General features: G+C 27.4%; 5 protein-coding genes across 7 annotated transcripts in view; 1 reads left to right on the top strand and 4 right to left on the bottom strand.

The window, feature by feature from the left end:
* Positions 1-20,882, bottom strand: part of LOC125812543 (phenylacetaldehyde reductase-like) — a 186,777-nt gene that overhangs the window by 121,940 nt on the left and 43,955 nt on the right. The gene's annotated exons all lie outside the window — the stretch shown is intronic.
* The window catches only part of LOC125812540 (glucan endo-1,3-beta-glucosidase A), a 74,049-nt gene that overhangs the window by 15,133 nt on the left and 38,034 nt on the right, over positions 1-20,882 (top strand). The window lies entirely within an intron of this gene.
* The window catches only part of LOC125812533 (glucan endo-1,3-beta-glucosidase-like), a 55,556-nt gene that overhangs the window by 23,016 nt on the left and 11,658 nt on the right, over positions 1-20,882 (bottom strand). The window contains exon 1 of one of the 2 annotated variants that reach the window (XM_049492011.1): positions 12,386-12,422. The exons of the other annotated variant lie outside the window; for it this stretch is intronic. Within the exon in view, the coding sequence (XP_049347968.1) occupies positions 12,386-12,407 (22 nt within the window). The 5' untranslated portion in view covers positions 12,408-12,422. Of the gene's footprint in view, positions 1-12,385; positions 12,423-20,882 lie in introns of those variants that run through there. 2 annotated transcript variants of the gene reach the window in all.
* Positions 1-20,882, bottom strand: part of LOC125812531 (probable NAD kinase 1) — a 129,195-nt gene that overhangs the window by 96,781 nt on the left and 11,532 nt on the right. The window lies entirely within an intron of this gene.
* The window catches only part of LOC125812544 (phenylacetaldehyde reductase-like), a 140,267-nt gene that overhangs the window by 110,796 nt on the left and 8,589 nt on the right, over positions 1-20,882 (bottom strand). The gene's annotated exons all lie outside the window — the stretch shown is intronic.

Raw genomic sequence — 20,882 nt, 5'->3', positions numbered from 1 at the left:
GAGCGGGTTCGGGTGAATATCTTGACAATCCCCTATATCTGCTCTTGTTCACAGGGCAATTTATTCAGCTTCTAGATTGTTACTTTCTTTTAGAGAAAGATTCAAAAAATTGTGATTTATATATGAATTTGTACAAAATCGCAAAGTTGATATACAATAATGACTGGGTTCACTATAGAATACTCGTAAATACTTATCAGTAAATTTCATAATATATTTGCAAGGTTTGTATAAAAATTATTAAATCTTCATAAATCCACGTATATATGTACTAGATCGTCCCTACTATCTGAGTCGATCTATTTTCTTGTCACGTGTCATTTCTTGATTTTCCTAAGTTCCAACTATAGTACAATCAAATAAAAGTTGAGTGACTATTTATGATTTTATCTCCCATTGAAAACGTTGAATAAATGCCGGTGGACCATTTCACTCTTTGAATTATATATGTTTATATACTTGGTTTATGTGCCTTCTTATATATTTTTAAAAATTTTAAAAAAATCTTCATGTTATTCTCGTATATTATTTTATTATGTATAAAAGTCAATTATTGCTACAAAATCCTTTGCAATCACATAGGATTGCTTGTTCTCAATGGAACTTGTGAAGTGTACAGATTGGGTTGCCATTAAAGATCAGATGCGAAATTAAATTTTTTAATTTTTGAATTCTGGATCGTAATTATTTTTATTTATTGGACTTTATATATGTAATTATAAATAAAGTTAGAATTAAAATTACTAGTTCCATCGAACTTGTAACTCATACTATTTATATACTTTAAACACAATTTTTAATATGTTTTTTTTAAGAATAAGTTTATCATAAATAATTTTCTATCTTTCAAGATAGGTGTAAGAGTTGTATACATTTTATCCTTCTCAGTTTCCATTTGTGAGGTTTCATTGGATTCGTAATTGTTGTTGCACATTAAATTATATATCTGACCCAACTAACCTACTATAGGTAAATTGGAGCATGAGAATTCACCATCCAAGAACAAATGTGAGTCTAAAGTTGGATAACAAGAATAATATATTTAAAAAATATATAAAAAGGGGTAAATATATATTCTTTTTGTCTCAATTTATATGATATTCTCCAAAAAAAATGACTTATAATAATAATTCAATTTTAAAATGCCAATATTTACCCATAAAAATATCTACAATTCTTTCTTAAATGTTGTGCTAAGTCAAACTATATCATACAAATTAAAACAAATAATATATATATATATTCTACTATCTTATAAGAGGGAGAAAGCACACACCAGGTCAACATGTTAGCTTAGGATCATTACAATTGTTTTTGAGGGTACTATGGTCATTTCAGGCTATTCTTGTGCACTCACTTGCTTGAACAATTGAGTTTCACGCTTTGTTGAGGGCTCAAGTGACAAAACTATCACAAACTTTCACTTAATGCCACATATGTCCTATCTTTACACTATGGCCCCTCGAGGTATTTTTGTAAACTTGCCAATAATCACATAATATTATGGGAAAATTTTGAAAACAATAATATTTTAGCTTTTAGTAGTACTCCTTTGCAACAGTTTCATTATTTATTAAAAATGTCATTATTTTAGTTTGTTAAGGGATTAGTTATGTATTTATTTTATTTTAATTTGAAAGAATACAAATAATTAATAATAGAACAGAAAAATCACGGAACAAAAAATTCAAAAAGGTAAAAAAGATTCTAAATACAAATCAGTTACGTTTTGAAAAGAGCATAAATAGCCATCTATTCGTCGAGCGTTTTTTTACTTTCTTCTTAAGAACATAAAAAAAAAATTAAAATAATTTAGTTTGTCTTCCGAATCATTCATCTGATAACTTTCAAAGCTTCTTCAAGTTGAATATGACATATTTTTGAAACAGATTTTTTCAAAATTGACAACTATAAATTTGTCGCATCCAGTGAACAATCGAAAAACAATCAAGTATTTTTTTTCGATCTTTTATTTGTTTGGATGAGATATTCGTCTATGTCGAGTACAAAAGTATTGTTGTTTTTTTTTTATTGAATCAGTGAAATCTTTGTATGCATTGGGATTTATAGCTTTTTTCGGATGTTTTGTATCCAAATTATGATGTATAACGAATGAAATTGTTTTTTTTTTTTAGTTTAGTAGCTGTTTTTTCTGTTTGAATGCATACAATAATTTGTATCCCATTAAGTTAATGTAACTAATCAATCATGAACTATATGTTGAATACAACAATATATTAATACAAAAGTGAGACGAAAATACAAAGTTATAAATACAAAGTGAGATTGAATATAAAGTTGTGAATACAAAAGAAATACACTCTTCATTTGAAATACAAAGTGACTTTGAAAGGTAAAATACAAACCAATGGATCATGAACTATATGTTGAATACAACAATATTTTCTACTATATTATAAAAGAGAGTTTAGGCCCAAGTATAATATATAATATTCAAGATTGGGACTTTTCCCAATCTTGAATATTATATATTATACTTGTGGGACTTTTAAAATTCTATTTTATACCATTGGGACTTTCTTGAATATTATATATTATATTTATTATATAGTAGAACTTGGGCATAAACTCCCTTTTAAAATAATATAGAATATATATATATATATATATATATATATATATATATATATATATATATATATATATATATCTCACAAATGGAAAAGTCCCAATCAAGGAAGCAACATATATCATTTACAAATGACTTAAAAAGCTTTAAAATATTTAAAAGCTATATAATAAAATAGGTTGACTCTCAGAATTCTATCAGGCTCACATATATTGGGACAGAAAAAATAACACATATCATTTTAATATTACCAAAAAAGTATTATAAATAATAATAATTAACAACTTAAAATATCTGAAAGACATTTTAAAAGGGTTAATTTTGTAATTTTATCCATATCACATAAATTAGGACAAAGTGACCAATAATGTACATTATTTCAAAGTTACATGAAAATATTATAAATCACAATAATTAATAACTTCAAACATTTTTAAAAAAAATATGAAAATTTGGATGACTCTCCAAATTTCATTTGTGTCACATAAATTGAGACAACAAAAATAACATATATTGGGTCCATTTTAATTTATTTGTCTTATTTTTTTATATTTAAAAATTGCGTAAAAATACTATAAATCATGATAATTGACAACATAAAATATGTTTTGAAAAAAAAAATACAAAAAATTCCACTGATTCTTCAAGTGAATCTATCGTAAAAATACTATAAATCATGATAATTAACAACATAAAATATTTCAAAAATGTTGCATATGGGTAGTCTTATTATGCCTTAAATAGCGTCAAAGAAAGTACAAGTTTGTGATAAAAAAACTCATTTCTTTATCCACGCAAACAATCGCTTCAAAAACTAGGTTATTAGCCCCAAAACTTACCATTTATATTATTGAGCCCGTGCGTAGCACGATATATATATATATATATAGATATATCACAAATGGAAAAGTCTCAATCAAGGAAGCAACATGTATCATTTACAAATGACCTAAAAAGCATTAAAAATTACAATAATTACCAATTTAAAATATTTAAAAGCTATATAATAACATAGGTCGAATCTCAGAATTCTATCAGGCTCACATATATTGGGACAGAAAAAATAACACATATCATTTTAATATTACCAAAAAAGTATTATAAATAATAATAATTAACAACTTAAAATATCTGAAAGACATTTTAAAAGGGTTAATTTTATAATTTTATTCATATCACATAAATTAGGACAAAGTGACCAGTAATGTACATTATTTCAAAGTTACATAAAAATATTATAAATCACAATAATTAATAACTTCAAACATTTTAAAAAAAAATATGAAAATTTGGATGACTCTCCAAATTTCATTTGTGTCACATAAATTGAGACAACAAAAATAACATCTATTGGGTCCATTTTAATTTATTTGTCTTATTTTTTTTATATTTAAAAATTGCGTAAAAATACTATAAATCATAATAATTGACAACATAAAATATGTTTTGAAAAAAAATACAGAAAATTTCACTGATTCTTGAAGTGAACCTATCATAAAAATACTATAAATCATGATAATTTACAACATAAAATATTTCAAAAATGTTGTATGTGGGTAGTCTTATTATGCCTTAAATAGCGTCAAAGAAAGTACATGTTTGTGATAAAAACACGTATTCCTTTATCCACGCAAATAATCGTTTCAAAAACTCGGTTATTAACCCAGAATATACCATTTATATTATTGGGCCCGTGCATAGCACGGGCAACATTATCTAGTATGAATACAAAAGTGAGATGAAAATACAAAGTTATAAATACAAAGTAAGATTGAATATAAAGTTGTGAATACAAAAGAAATTAAATACTCTCTTCATTTGAAATACGAAGTGACTTTAAAAGGTAAAGTAGGCACATAAAATACAAAACATGTTGGTATACAATTAGGTTGAATACAAAACAAAAGAGAAATACAAACTTGTACACATATAAGTTGAGATTGAAATACAGAATGAATACCCAATAAAATATAAAATTGTTAGCATATAGTTAGGATGAGTACAAATTAAGAAGGAAATACAAATATGTTGATATACTAATTGAGATTGAAATACAATGAAAAAACAAAAAATGTAAAACTTGTTGATATATAGATAGAATGAATACACAAATAAACTGTTGATTCAGACATTTTAGACAGACAGATGCCTTCCCCAAATCTAAAATCCTAAAAGCAAATATAAATGTATTAAAAATCAAACAAAATAAACATATGAATGAATTTGTAGATTCTAATAAATCTGAAATATTAAAACGAAATCAGAAAAAAATTGTTTAATCGACTAAAAATCTAAAATACATAAATTTTACATGAATATGTAAACAAACTTGCACAAAAATTTAAAAAATTAACGAAAAATCCGTAATATGTACAATGCGAAATATAAATCATAAACGGTGATATTGAAAACAAATCAAAAGAAATCTAAATAACTAATTGAAATACATAAATATTAGATAAATATGTAAACAAACTTGCATAAAAATCGAAAAAATTGATGAAAAATCCGTAATATGTACAATGCGAAATATAAACCATAAACAGTGATATTGAAAACAAATCAAAACAAATCTAAATAAATAATTGAAATTACCTTTACCAAATTCAAAATTTCTTGAATTAATATATAGATTTTGTTTACCAACCGAGAAATTTCTTGAATTAATACAAAGATTTTGTTGAAGAATCGAACTTTGAATAATTTGTGTTTCAAGGTTAGCAAAAAAGTTGAAAAAAGAGAATCTGGGAACGTGAAAGGTGGGGAAAAATAAAAACTTTAAGTTAGAAACGTGAAAGGTGGGAAACGTGTAAGATGTGGGAAGAATATTAATGTATAATTTTGTATTTATTTTTTATTTTTCATCTGTTATTGGTTAGAATTTGGTCCAATGATGGACTCTTTTGATTAATCAAAGGAAATATAAATAATAAAATGTGAATACAAATTATTTTTTTAAAATATTGACATTCTGACATTTTAAATAAATATTTTAAAATATTATTATTTTGACTAAATATGTTAGGTATTCTAACTACATAGCTAATTTTCCCTAATATTATTGGCCAAAATAGTATCTTATTGTTGCTTTCATATAAAATTTTGCACACAATGGACCAATATGCCCCTTACCTTATATCATCATCATCATCACATTTGTATTGTATCATACCATAGGTTAATACATATAAAATATTTGGTTGGCTCTCAAAATTTTATTAGTGTCACATAAATTAAAATAGAGAAATAATATATATTATTTGAAAATTACGTAAAATATACAATAAAACATATCATTGATTATTACTATTATTATAAACAGTTTAAAAATAAAAAATACATATAAAATATTTGATTGGCTCTCGAAATTCTATTAGTGCCTCATAGATTAAAATAGAGAAAATAACATATATTATTTAAAAATTACGTAAAATATACTATAAATCACAATAATTAACAATTTAAATATCATAAAATCATACTAAAAATTCATTGTTCTTTTTAAATTCAATTTCTATTACATAAATTAAAGGAAAATTTGTATGAAATAGCAAACTATTAATTCAAATTAAATGATATAGCCATCGTTTGTTTTTTTGTGATTCGCAGCAAACATCCCATTTTTTTGCCATCTGATTCGGTATTCAATTAGTCATTTTCGGTATACAATTACCCATTCGGTATACAAATGTTATAAAATGCGTTTGTGTTTGTACAAAGCGAGAGAAAAGTGTATATACAAATACAAATACAAATACAAATACATAAATTTTCGTCCTATACACTTATAATTATACAAATACAGATCTTATTATACAAATTACAATGTATAAATGAATTTATACAAAACTGAACAATTTATATAAAATTGGATGTATCTAGCGAATTACAAATCAAAAGCTTCATAGCAAACATAAAATTTGCTATGAAGTGCAATTATGCAAACTATAGATATAACATATAAATATGATTTTTATGTTTGCTATATTTGAAAGTTGCTCTAAATTAAAACAAAAAAATATATATTGGGCCCGTGCTACCACGGATCCAATATCTAATATTTAAAATATAAATTATAGGAACCACATATTATAAGTACTAAATAACATCATATCTCTTCTAGTTTTCTATTTACCAAAAATCCCTTAAAAACGATGTTTGCGGGATACATAGCGTTGTGCACGGGATACATTAGGTTTGATACATTCCATATAGCGGGAGACATAGCGTTGTGCACGGGATACATAGCGTTTGATACATTCCACATAGTGGGATACATAGCGTTGTGCACGGGATACATGCGGGATACATTGGTAAATAAGGGATTTTTGAAATTTTTGAAACAAATAGAGATAAATGGATATTAAAATAAGTAAATGAGTGTAGTTAAGTAATTTGTCCATAGTTAAATGAGGAGAGGAGCGGAGCGGACTATTTCATTGAATAATTGTTGAAAATTTGTTTCATCAGAAGTCGATGGGACAGCTATATATTGTGCTTAAATAAAATAAAATCTCTTAATAATTATTGTCCATGTCCTTTTTAAAAAAATTGAAGAAATAAAAATTTGTTGACCCCATCTTCTAGGCATATTTAACATCAATAGTTTTACAGAATTTATCAAAGCCAAAATATGCATCTCTTCAACTTTTTTTCCCTTTTACTTTTTGTGTCTTTCCTCTTTTTGTTGATGAAATACTGGAATAATTCCAATAACCAAATTAGAAAAAGATTGCCTCCTGGTCCATGAAAATTATTAGGGTGTCAAATGGGCAGATTCAGTGGCGGAGTCAAAATTTTCGTGGAGGAGATTCAACTTATAAGAAGTAAATAAAAAAAGGGAGCAAAACGGATCAGGAAAGAAAAACATTGTCCTTCATCCGTTAAATTTAACTTGCCTTGTCATGCCGCATCTAGTGTTTCTTCCTACTTTTATCGTGCTTCATTGATTATTTTTTTTTAAAAGTGATTTTTTTCTTTAATTTTTTATTATTTTACTTTATTTTGAATTTTTAAAATAAATTAAATTAGTGTTCATTCGATCATATGTTACTTTAAAAATTGTTTAATACTCTTTAAAATGTGTGGGGATTGAGTTACTAATACTATAATGCATGTTAAAAGGATAAATAAATGGCATTGCCAAGTTTTTGTTTATTTATTCAATTTATAAGGTTTTCCATTGATAAAAAAAACGAATAAATCATATAAATGTAGTTTACGTCTCTCTAGAATAGAACTGAAAAAATGAGAAAGAAATATGATGAATAATCATGCCTTTCAAATTTATTCGTTTGATTAAGTTTAGTTTAACTTATCTTTAAAGTATTTTTTCTCTATCTCAATTTCAAGTTTAAGAATAATTGACAAGTTTATATATATATATATATATATATAAAGCTGAATATAAAAAATCTGACGTGGCATCTCTCTGTGATCAACATTTTTATTTGTCTTTTCTCCTTTTTTTTGGATTTGTTTTCTATTTTTAAATTGATATTAACGGAAAGTATTTAAGTATCTTACCCAATTAATCACCTCTCCTTAAAAGCATCCCTTAAATTATTATACATTTAAGTAAATGGAAGATGAAAAAACAAAAAAAAACTTTTCATTTCTTATAACTGCTTATAGATTTTGCCTATAAATTAAAAAAGAATTGAGCATCCATAACCAACAATGGACTCCATGATTTCACTTCTTCTTTCGTTTCTTCTGCTTCTTCACATTTATATTTATCAGTTTATACAAAAACAAAAAAATTTAAAAAAGTACACTTTTGTTAGAAGTGAATGTCAACATTTGATACAACATATCTGTTGGCATACATAATTCTATTCCATCCAAAAAGAAAGAGGAAGAGGAAGAGAGAATATATTGGTGTAAGAAAAAAGACTATACAATAAATGATTCTTCTCCAAATAAAGGACTTTTTGAAAGAATGTTACACTATAATTCCTCCTACATGCTGAGAAAAAATTTACTTGATTGAGAAATTTATTGGAAGGGTGATTAGTGTTCAAATGTCAAGAAGAATTATCTATTTATGGAATTCAAATTAAATTAGGAGAAGAATAAGAAATAATTATTTAAAATCTATTTATGGAATTCATATCAAATTAGAAGGAGAATAAAAAATATATTTTATAATTTGAAAGGAACCAAAATTAGTGCTATACTTTGTTAGACGAAAATTAATTACTGTAACTTTGTCTTATGCTAATTATTATCAAGGTTCAAACACTATTATTGATAGATTAGAAAATTTGAATATATATCAAATGTTGAAATGCAATTTTTTTATGATAATTTTTTACAGTACAAAGAACCATTTATATTTCTTATAATTAAGATTCTAAAGAAGATGTGTTTTTGTTACTATAAAAAGTTACTATTAAGTAGGATAGAAGAAGGAAAAGAGAAAAAGAAGAGAAAAATAATAAAATATAAAACAAATACTACAATAAAGGATAGAAGCAAAATTAAAAATATGAAAATTATTTAGATAATAATGAAAAATAAGATGAAAGACAACAATAATGAATGAATAAAATCGATACCTCTCTTTGGCCAAAAATATTGTTATTATTATTATTATAATAATAAAAGTTAATTACTAGTTTTGCGTTCATTTTTATTCTTTATCGTAAAAATCTAAATGTCTATAAATAAAGACATTGTAAGACTTTTTAGAAATGATCACATTAGAGTTTAAAAAATTGTGCATTGATTTCACATTTTTTCTTCTTCTTTTTCTTAATAATTAAGATCATAAGAATGATGTTACAATATTTATTTATTTCATTCTCTTCATAATTTTTTTGTTTTATATTTATACGAATTTTTTATTATCCTAAGTTTATAAATTTTTTTGGTCCAAAGTAACAACTTATGACTTTGTCGGAAGTCATATAATTACTGACCAAACATTCTCTTTATGAAATCACTTATACGTCTAGATATATATATATATATATATATATATATATATATATATATATATATATATATATATATATATATAATATGCACATATTATAAATATTTCTTCTATCTATATTATAGTTTCATAAATTTATTGACATCTTATCATCTTTTTAACCGCGCGAAGCGTGGATAAGTTTCCTAGTTAGTATATAAAAAGAGAGTTCGTAAAAATAAAATGAGCAATAGAGATAAAAATAACAAAATACAAAAATGAAAATAATGTGCCTTAGAAATTCGAACAAATGAATATTGAAAAGGAGAAATAACATTAAAAAAAACGAAAAAAAAAACAATAAAGCTCCAGCCCAAAAATGTTGAGCCCATCTCAGCCTTCCTATTTGATTTTCCAAATGAGGAAAACAAGAAAAAATTAAGGAAAGTGTTGTTGCGCAGAATCGAACCCATGACGTCCAAGCGAATTCTAGACTTCCCTTTACTACTGAGCTAGCCTCTTTACATGTGTTTAGGGGGTTCATTTTAATATATACACACATGAAAACAGAATTTGACCTTATATATATCGTATAATTTTTCGACTAGGGGGTTCGAGTGAATTCCCTAACCTCCATGTAGATCCTCCCCTGGGCGGATTGGGTTGAAATTGGAGATATTAAAATGAGTTGAAATAGAAATCAGGTGGGGTCTTGACCCGTCCAAGTTTACTTTGGGCTCAAATGGGTTGGGTTCAAATGGACTAAAAAACGGGTTGGGTCTTGACCCGCCCAATTTGACCCGATTAATCTCAATAATTTTAACATAGTGATATTTAACTTTTATAATCACAATTCGAATTTCAGCTCAAGATTTTTTTTTAAAAGTAACAAATGGATATATAAATCCTAAAAGATGTTAAATATATAATAATTCATACATTTAATAAATGAACATATCTTAGTAAAAAATTTTAAAACGGTTGAAATTGGAAATTAAATTGGACTCAATGGAGGATTTTCTTAAAATGAGTTAGGCTTGAATGAGTTGAGATTGAACCCAATTCAAATTATCTTGAGCTCAATCCTTAAAATTCTAGGCGAATTGGGCGGGTTACCTATGTTAGGGTTCATTTTTGACACCCCTAGAAATTTCCTTTATTTGGAAGCATGTTTCATTTGTTAGGTGGACTTCCACATCGTGTCCTTAGAGATTTAGCCAAAAAATATGGACCAATTATGCACCTTCAACTAGGTGAAGTTTCTCTAGTTGTTGTTACTTCTCCTATCATGGCCAAACAAGTGTTAAAAACTCATGACCTCGCTTTTGCATCTAGGCCCATGCTTCTAGCTGACGAGATTATTTGTTATAATGGGAGCGATGTTGTCTTTTCTCCATACATAGATTACTGGAGACAAATGCGTAAAATTTGTATGTTGGAATTGCTTAGTGCCAAAAATGTCAAGTCATTCAGCTTTATTAGACAAGACGAAATTCTTCGTATTATTGAATTTTTTCGATCATCTTCTGGCGAGACAGTTAATGCTACGAAAATAATTTTCCAATTCGCGAGCTCTATGACGTGTAGATCAGCATTTGTGAAAGTATTTAAGGAGAAAGATGAATTTATACAAGTGGTCAAAAAAGTGTCACATATAATGAAAGGATTTGATGTGGCTAATCTTTTCCCATCATTAAATTCTTCGCGAAAAATACTATCTTTTGGTGGGTAGGTGTTGGCTAACAACCCTGAATATGTCGCAGTTGAAACCTTGATCTTATCTTGTAATCCTGCTGCTGATAACGCGTTGTAAACATTTTTCCTCACAGGAAGAACAAATTGCGAAAATTGACCATTAGATACTTCATTTCCTATAGATATATATTTAAATTTAACATTTGGGAAATGATTTTTTATATTATCTTGAACCCAACCATTAGCATTTGAAGGATTGGTTAGGGCTTCAAGATCTTGATTTGGGACATCAAGAATTACTTCAATGCTACTTCCTTTGAGAGCATTGCAGACATTTGTATCTGGATGGTATATTCTCATCTTTCTAATCCCATTAGCCTTGTATAGATTTATGACATCTTGATCTGATGGTAAATTGTTGGCACTTTTTCCATAACATACTCCAATATTAGAATAGGCCCCTATACATTGAGGGAAAAGAAAAAAAGAAAATGGAGTCAAAATAACAACAATAACATATCCAATGTAATTCTACAAGTGGAGGTTGAAGAGGGCGTGTGTACGTACACAACCTTAATTACTCCTACCTTATGAAAATAAATAGATTGTTTTCGATAAAGTATCAACTAATTAAAGTAAATCATATCCAAGAAACAAGAAAGAGAAAATGATGTCAAAACATTCTCCAATATTAGAGGGGAAAAGAAAGAGAAAATGAAGTCAAAACAACAACAGAACCGTATCAAGTATAATTCCACAGGTAGAATTTGGGGAGCATGGTATGTACTATGTACATATACAACCTTATTCTTACCTTATGAATTTTTTTAAAAAAAATCTACTAGAGTCTCGACTGATCATCAAGCAAATCATATCCAACAAATAAATAGTAAAAAAGATTGTTAGACAAAAACAAAATAGTTTTATATTCGATTCTTATAACAATACCATACAATAATTAAATTATATAATATGATCCAAATAACTAGAGTTAATATAAATATAACTAGAACCATGCATATATATATATATATATATATATATATATATATATATATATATATATATATATATATGAAAAAAAGATAGAAATAAATATATATACAATCGATCAATAACAATTCTAAATTATGAATTCGCCCTTTTAGCACGTGTATGTGTAGAGAAAGAAAGAAAAAGACCTGTCATTTGGACATTGCACATCAACAACCCAATAAGTAGAAATATAGTTGCAACCAAGCCACTTTAGTGAACAAGTAGCACAAAGCCATTGGAAAAAAATGGAACATGTAATTTGTATATCAAAAAACCATTTTATTGCTTCTTATATAGGAAAACATTAAAAACACATTTCTTTTTCTTGTTCGTTATTAGCGTTGTTTTTTTGTTAGGGAAAATTGTATATAATATCAAACTATGAATTCAAATTAAATGCTATAAATATACTTTGATTTAATTGTACCCTATAGCAAACTATTGCTATTTTCGCCACTCTCCCTGGGGAATCTCGCTCGCCACTCTTGTTTGGTGGTAGTCTCGCTCTCCCTCTCTCGCTTTTATACAAACACAAATGTATAATATGTGTTTGTGTTGGTATAAAGCGAGAGAAAATTGTATATATTCATATATTTTCATTCCCCTCTCTCCCCTCTCCCAGATCTCGCTCGCCACTCTCCCAAATCTCGCTCGCCACCCTCGCCTCTCTCGCTTATACAAATAGAAACGAAATGTATAAACTGTGCTTCTATTTGTATAAAGTGAGAGAAAATTGTATATACACATGCAAATACATATATCTTCGTCCTATACACTTATAATTATACAATACAAATATTTTCCTGCCCAGTTCTCTTTTGCCTTTCTCTCTTTCTCGTTTTATACAAACACAGATTATACAAATATAATGTATAATTTATGTTTGTATAAAGCGAAAGAGAGAGCAATTTTTGATATACAAATATTTTTGTCAACGATTTATACAAACGAGAGGCAAACAACAATTTATACAAATGGTCTGCCAACGAAATTATACAAATCTGAAGAGGAGCCAACAAATTATACAATTGCTTCTTTTTGTATAGATGTATAGCGAAATAGACATAGCTTTCAATTGTATATGTATAGCGAATTATACATATATATGTTTGCTATGGAGCGCAATTATGCAAACTTTGCTATAGCATACAAATATGAATTTTGTGTTTGCTATATGTGAAGGTTGCTCTTTTTATTATAGCTACAAAATTAAAGTTGGAGAATCCAACTAGGGGCGGAGCCACGTAGGCTCAAGGGTGTCCAAATTGGACACCCTTCGTCGAAAAATTATACTATATATACACGTAAAAATTTGACTTTATATTGGTATATATAGAATTTGGACCCCCTGAAATAACAAAGTGATGCGCAGTGGAGTTGGCAATAGCCTGTGCAATCCTACTCTTTATCCCGGTTCGATTCCCCGCAGGGTTGTTTTCTTTTTCTGAAATTATTTTGACTTCTTGAATTCAATTAAGTAAATAAACATGCGTGATTTTAACATAAAAGTTTAGTAGCTTGGTGGTTAATAGTGTTGACACCCAATTTTGACCCTCCACAATATAAATTAATCATTTCGAGCTTCTCCAATTTCAAACGATTTAAAATTATTAGTTTTATAAAATTTCTAAAAATAAAATAAAATATTAATAATAGTAAAAAATAAATAAATAGTAATAATAATATAGTTTGCAAGATTTTTAAATAGTTTTGTCACTTTTCATAATTTTTAGATAATATATATGTTTTACATAATTATGTATATAATTAGTATATTTTATGATTATTCGAAAATCGTCTCAAAAAAGATTTTATATTTTAAATGTTAGGGATGGTTATAATTTTGAATTAATGAGTTTTATGAAATTTAAGATGCTTTCAAGTCAGTTTTTAAAGTAATTTTACCTTTTTCTTAATAATAAACATGTATATTTTTGCAATCACGTTATTTTATAAATATTTGAAAAAATCATCACAAAAAGATTTTACATCGTAGTTAAATACTCTATTAATTTACTTTAAGTTATAGTTATAATTTCGAGCTAATTCGTTTTGTAATTGAATTAGTTAGTTTATAATTAAGTTAATTATTTCTTATTTCGTTAAGATTAAGAAGCTCATTAATCAATTTATATTTAACTTATCTTGTTTAAATTTTATTAGCCGAATTCACCAAATAAAATCGATTTGGCTAATGTACTAATTCTAATTAGCTATAATTTTGTAATTCAATTGGCCATTTCCTAATTGCAATTTAATCCATTGATGCCTCTAATTTCCAGTTAACTACTCCAAATCCCAGCCCATTTCTTCCAATCAGCCCAGCCCACTAACAATACCAAAAAAACCCATTGGTAATAAGACATTTCTTTCAATAGCAATACATCAAGCAGCGTGCAACAGCAGCTTCCAAACATCCACAATACAATACATCATCCCATATGTATATACACAGTATCCCACCGCCCAACTTCATCTTCCTCGCTGCAAATCAGCGATTCCAACAACACCCCGACCCCACTGCCCATGCTCGTTTTCTTCTTCCAGACGAAACCCAGAAGGCTAGTAAATGTCAACATCGACAGTCGCTCAGACCGGAAATCCCGCAGCAAATCGCGTCCTCCACTTCCCCTCTCCCCTCTTTTCCGTTGAAAATTGGTACAATGGAAAATTTATTTCGGATCTCTTCGAGATTTTGATTTTTCAAATTGGATTCGGATCCATATTTTCAACCCGATTTCCCCTCTAAATCGACCCCAAATTCCCCTATATATAAACCCCCACTGCCTTCATCAGAAGAGGGGGTTAGGAGAAAATTTGAGAAGAGCTATAGAGTTGGCCAGAATTTACTCACGAAATATAGGTTATCAAGGTTTGGGAATAGTCAATTTTACATTTTGAAAAAGTTCTTGGAAGACTCTAGTTTAAGAGTTTAGGAAAGTTTATTATTCGGGTTTCATTTGGATTCTCTTGGTGTGTTGTTCGAGCTTTGAATCCGTGTGTTGGAAAATTCGAAACCAAGCTCCCATCTGTCCCGGAACGCTGCTCCAAAGAAGGTAATTCTGCCTCTTCTTACATTTTATTTCAGTATGATGTGTTGTATGTCCAAGCTTTTACTACAGGTCCTACTATTAAGTGTGTTTGGTTCCTCGTCTTGTTGGTTTCTTTACTGTCGTTCTTATGAATGTCTCGGCACATGACTCGAGTTTTGATAAAGTTTCTTTGGTAGTAAGATGCTAGTCGTTAGATTCGCTGGTTCAACGAGGTATCAAAATGATGTATTGTTCGATTGGTTTCGACTTTGAATATGCTATATGTATAAGTTTGATTGGTTATCCTCTCTATCGTTTTATTCATTATGATAGATTATCATTTATATTAGCTCAACCTCATGTTATAACTAAATAAAATCTCTGCTTTTACATACTTGAGTGCTGTCCATGTCTTGTTATTGTTTTGTTTCTTCTAGTCTCAAGGCATGGTGTCATTATAATTCGCTTGTTTCCATGATCCACAACCTCGATGCTAAAACCTCTCATCCTTTCCATGAAAAACATTGTTTTCCTGACCATGTGAGTGTATTGGCATCTACATTCTATTTTATTATGTCAAATAAAGTTTATCTTCATGATAAGTATCGACTATTTGTACGATGTGATTAACGAGCTCAATAGTCAAAGTGTAAGATTGACCTCCTTGGCTTTCTCTGTTAAGTATTTAATTTCAAGCTTGTTGATAGTTTCATTATTGTGCAACGGTAGATGATTTCTAGCATTTAAAGTTGTCTAGCTTCAGTTTTGTGTAGCATTAATCATGTTTGAGAGTATGAGTAAGTGCTCTAAATTTGTTTGTTTGTTTATTAGTATCTAATGTAGTCCTTATATTTTTGCTAAAAAGAAGTAATAAAAAATCAATAAATAAATATGTTTTACTTTTCACATGTTGCCAGTTGTTGATGTTTATTGTTTATGATATGAATAATCACGGTTCCTTTCAATTATCTCTTTTAAATTATTTACTTTCCGAATTGATATCTTTTGTTTCTTGTTGGTGGGTGATACTTGAACCTAATGTGTATGAGTACGGTTGTCTCACATTACTCGAATGAAGCTTTAAATTTGTATGTCTGTGAGTTGCTTAGATACTAATGTATAAAGATAGATATCACTAAAGTTGCCCTTTTAGTGTTGGCTTATAGCAATATTTGTTGTTCAAATGCACTTGTAAACTTGTCCTTAGTTGCTAATAATTTGCTCGTTGATACTAGTTTGCATAATGTGGTCACTGCCACATAGAACTTATTCACTGATTTAGTTGTATTCCTCCATTTCAGCTCTCTTTTGAGTTATTTGTATTGTATAAGTAGTCTTTCATTATCATTAAATAGGCCTTATCTACATACACATCCTCCTTGCCTTATGTAGTTGTGATTAGTAATCAATTTGTTTAGTTCACTATTGATCTTGTTTCATCTCTTTAGTAGATATTATGTATATTTTGTTTAGTTAGGAAACTTTCTCTAATGGCTTGTCCCATTCTTAATTAGTTTCCACAATTAGCTCTCATTTTTTAATACAATATCACCATCCTTTTGTCCAGAAATATAATGTTATTAATTAGGTTCTCATCTCTTAAAATTTTTTATGTGTCTACCTTCGTCTAGAGTTAATTACTTGATCATATATTTGATGGAAGTTTTACCTTTTCTTTTTTTTCTAATTCTTCTCCTCTTTGTGTGCATGTAAACCCCTTCCGAGTCCATGGTGGAACTCTCCTCCTAGCATTCTCGAGTTGAGCCATAAAGGCTTAATATTTTTTTTTTTCTCATCATTCGAGTCAGCCGGGCACATAAAACAGAAGCACAGGGCTGGAAACCCAGAGACAAGCCTCCAAAAGTCCTAAGATGGACTATATACATCCATTATACACTGTATACATTCAGTATATGTCAATATACAGGTCAAAAACGCAGGGATACAGGGCTGATGCGAAATACATGTGTTTGGAAGCAAGAAATACCTGAAAAGAGCTAATATATGCGCTCATATACACTGATATACATCCACCGTATACCAAAAACGGGTTTTGGTTAAACCCCAAAAATGCCAACGAAATTGGCCCAAAAGGGGGCCGAATTTAATTTATCCCTTACTCTTTAATTATTTAATTACGATTATTTATTGTTTGTTATTTAACTCTAACTTTATAATTTTTAATTAACTTAATTAGATTCCCCAAAAGATGAGTTACTTCTTTGTGTTAGTTTGTTTTAATACATCTTCTTTTTTATTTCATCTATTTTATTTATCAAGTAGCCTATCAAATTTTTTTTATCTTTAATACGTTTGTTCTTAAAAAATAATTAAAAAAAATATAAAAAATTAAATATGTTCTTTAATGCTTCTAACTTAACCACATTTACTCATTTTAAAATTGTCTTCAACTTAAAGTATTTTTCTCAAATAAACTTGGAAAATGTTAGTCAACTTTTTCAATCAATAAAACAAGAAAATATACACTTACTTAAGTCATTTTCTCAAAAAGGTTAGTCGATTAATTTAAAATGATTTTCACGTTTTAATTTATTAAATTTGTTTAAATTATTATGAATTAAATAAATTCTAATTAATCTATTTTTTAACATTCTAATCATTTGCAATTTAATTCAATTGTTTCATTTTGGATTCCCTTCTCTAAAAAATAAAATTAAAAAATATGTCATTTAATTTAACTATTTTTCTCAAAGTTAACCAAATATTTATAATTATTATTTTTATGTTAAATCATTATTTTTCTAAAAATAGTCAAATATATTTTAGTCAAGTCGCAGGTCAACCGCATGTTAGCGGGCACTTCGAATGCTTAAACCCTTCTCGAAGTGTAAATTGAACCCCGAACCTTCTTTGGTATTTTCAAATGATTTTTTCTGTTTAAATCTTTGAAAATTATAAGTTTTCTTAATTTCTTTAAAAAATTAAGTGGCGACTCTTTCTGAGTATTTCTCAAATTGTTTTATACTTAGAACATTTTCAAAAGTGATTTTTCTAGAAATAGTCAAATTACGACACAACAAATAGTATCATGAAGGTCTCCCAAGACTCAAGTTCGAATACCGGCTCTACTAACTATTTTTTTCTAATTAAAATTGAATTATTTCCTTAAATTTTAATACCTTTTCCTTGTAGAAGATTTTCTTAAATTTAATACTTTTTCTTGTGGATTTTTTTCAATTACAATTGAATTATTTCCTTAAATTTTAATACCTTTTCGTTGTAGAATAAGATTTCCTTAAATTTAATATTTTTTCTTGTGGATTTTTTTCAATTAAAATTGAATTATTTCCTTAAATTTTAATACCTTTTCCTTGTAGAATAATATTTCCTTAAATTTAATATTTTTTCATGTGGACTTTTTTCAATTAAAATTGAATTATTTCCTTAAATTTTAATACCTTTTCCTTGTAGAATAAGATTTCCTTAAATTTAATACTTTTTCTTGTGGATTTTTTTCAATTAAAATTGAATTATTTCCTTAAATTTTAATACCTTTTCCTTATGGAATAAGATTCCCTTAAATTTTAATATTATTTCCTTATGGAACAAGGTTTTCTTTCTCTATAAATAGGAGACTCATTTACCCAAATCATATCACAATATTATTAAGAATAGAATCTCAATAATTCTCTCTGATTTTTCTTCTCGTTCTCTTATTTTATAATAAAAATAACCAACTTAATATTTTAGTTTCAAGTTTCAATAGACATGAGGAATTATTATAATAGAGTACCAAAAAAAAGTTCGACTTCTCTAAGACAACCAAATAAAGAAACAACGGTAGATCAATTAGAGATGTTGTCACATTCTTCTAAAAAATAAAGCATTGATTTAAATACTCTAAAAATGACTTGCGAAATCGAATGGATGATGAGTTTTTAGACGGTTGTATAGTGCCTTATGTAGAAAAGAAAGTATATCGTACTATTTCTAATGTGTCTATTATAAAAACGTTTCAGGATATGAAACCTCGTCGAGTACAATTGTAATAATATATTTAAATTATGTTTTCAATAGTAGTTTATTTCTTTATGTTAGTTTTAAATTATACACTTGTAATTCTATTAAAAATATTCCTATATTTAATTAAATATTGCTTAACTTGATTATTTGTTTTGGTAATTTAAATCGTTGTTTTTTTTAAAAAAAACTATTAAAAGTTTGGACACCCTTCATTAAATTCCTGGCTACGCCACTGAATTCAACCATACCAAGTGAGGCACTACATGGTATAATAGTGCAATTTTTTTGTATTTTATAAATATATTCTAGACATGATTTTTAAAGAATTAATTTGAACCTTTAAATATAGTACTGTGAGTTAGGTACAATTTTTGTATGCACATATGATATTTCTATATTCACTTGAAAAGTCTTGAATTAGATGTGGCCCACTCTTCATTGGCTAAAATTGAATAGTATTTGTTATAAAATAAGAAGTAATAAAAACACAAGAGATGTTGAGAAATAATATTCTAGACTAGAGGAAATAAATAAATAAATAGAATTTGATGTACAAATCATTAATCAAAATGAATTGATGTAGTTTTCTATTTACCCTTGAGAAAATATGTTGTTGCGAGTTTTAAGATTAGTCTGTAAGCGCCTAGCTTGATAACAAGGTATATCTTCAAGAAGTTGCTACAAGACTTTTCTGAAAGTTGTTTGCATAAATTATTTTGGTAAGTTATTCACTAATAAATGTCTAATCAATCAATCATGCTATCTAGAAAGTAGGGCGTACAAAATTGAACCGAAAATCCAATCAACGCAAATCGAGTTAAACAGAAAAAAAACTCGACTAGTGGTTTGGTTTGACTTGGTTTGGTATTGGAAAAAAAACCCGACTATATTTGGATTGGTTTGGTTTTATCTAAAAAAAATCAACCCGAGACCAAACCAACCCGACATTATATATGTAATTTTAAAATTTTATTTTATACATAAAAATATTTACTTTGATATAATTTTAAAATATTTCTTATACTATTTCATAGTTTTTATCTTTTAATATATTATTTCAAGTTTAAAGCTTAGAATTCGGAATGGTCCAATAAAGATTATAGTTCATAGATGTTGATAATTATAATAAAACTTAAATCAAAATCAAATTAATACTAATGCAAAAAGAAAATCAATTCAACACTAAGAATGACAATAATATTGAATATTTGTTCTTTAGTTTTACATTGGTTTAGACAACTAAAATACATAATCTAATTTTAATTTTCCTTAAATATTTAGTTATGCAACTAATACTTATTAAACTTATTTTAGCATGATTTAGTACTTTTAAATTATGATCATTTTCATTATGACTTTGCAATATTTATTTTATATGATGATTTCATTATTATTTTTTATTGAATATTTTTGTGTCATCAGTACTCATCTCATATTTTATGTTATTTTCTTAAGAAACACCTTAGATAATTGTATTTTGGTTGGACTAAAGAAATATTAGGAGCATAAGTTAATTATATGTTTGCATGCAAACTTTACCGAAAATATCCAAAAATCTGAAAAAATTCGACACAATGGTTTGGTTTGGTATTTGAAAAACCCGGACCAACCCAAGGTTGAAAAACCT

Source organism: Solanum verrucosum, unplaced genomic scaffold, assembly GCF_900185275.1.
Source record: "Solanum verrucosum unplaced genomic scaffold, falcon-dt-bn FXZP01000120.1, whole genome shotgun sequence".
Lineage (NCBI taxonomy): Eukaryota > Viridiplantae > Streptophyta > Magnoliopsida > Solanales > Solanaceae > Solanum > Solanum verrucosum.
Note: the sequence above shows the minus strand (reverse complement) of the source record. Positions and strands in the feature narration are given on the sequence as shown.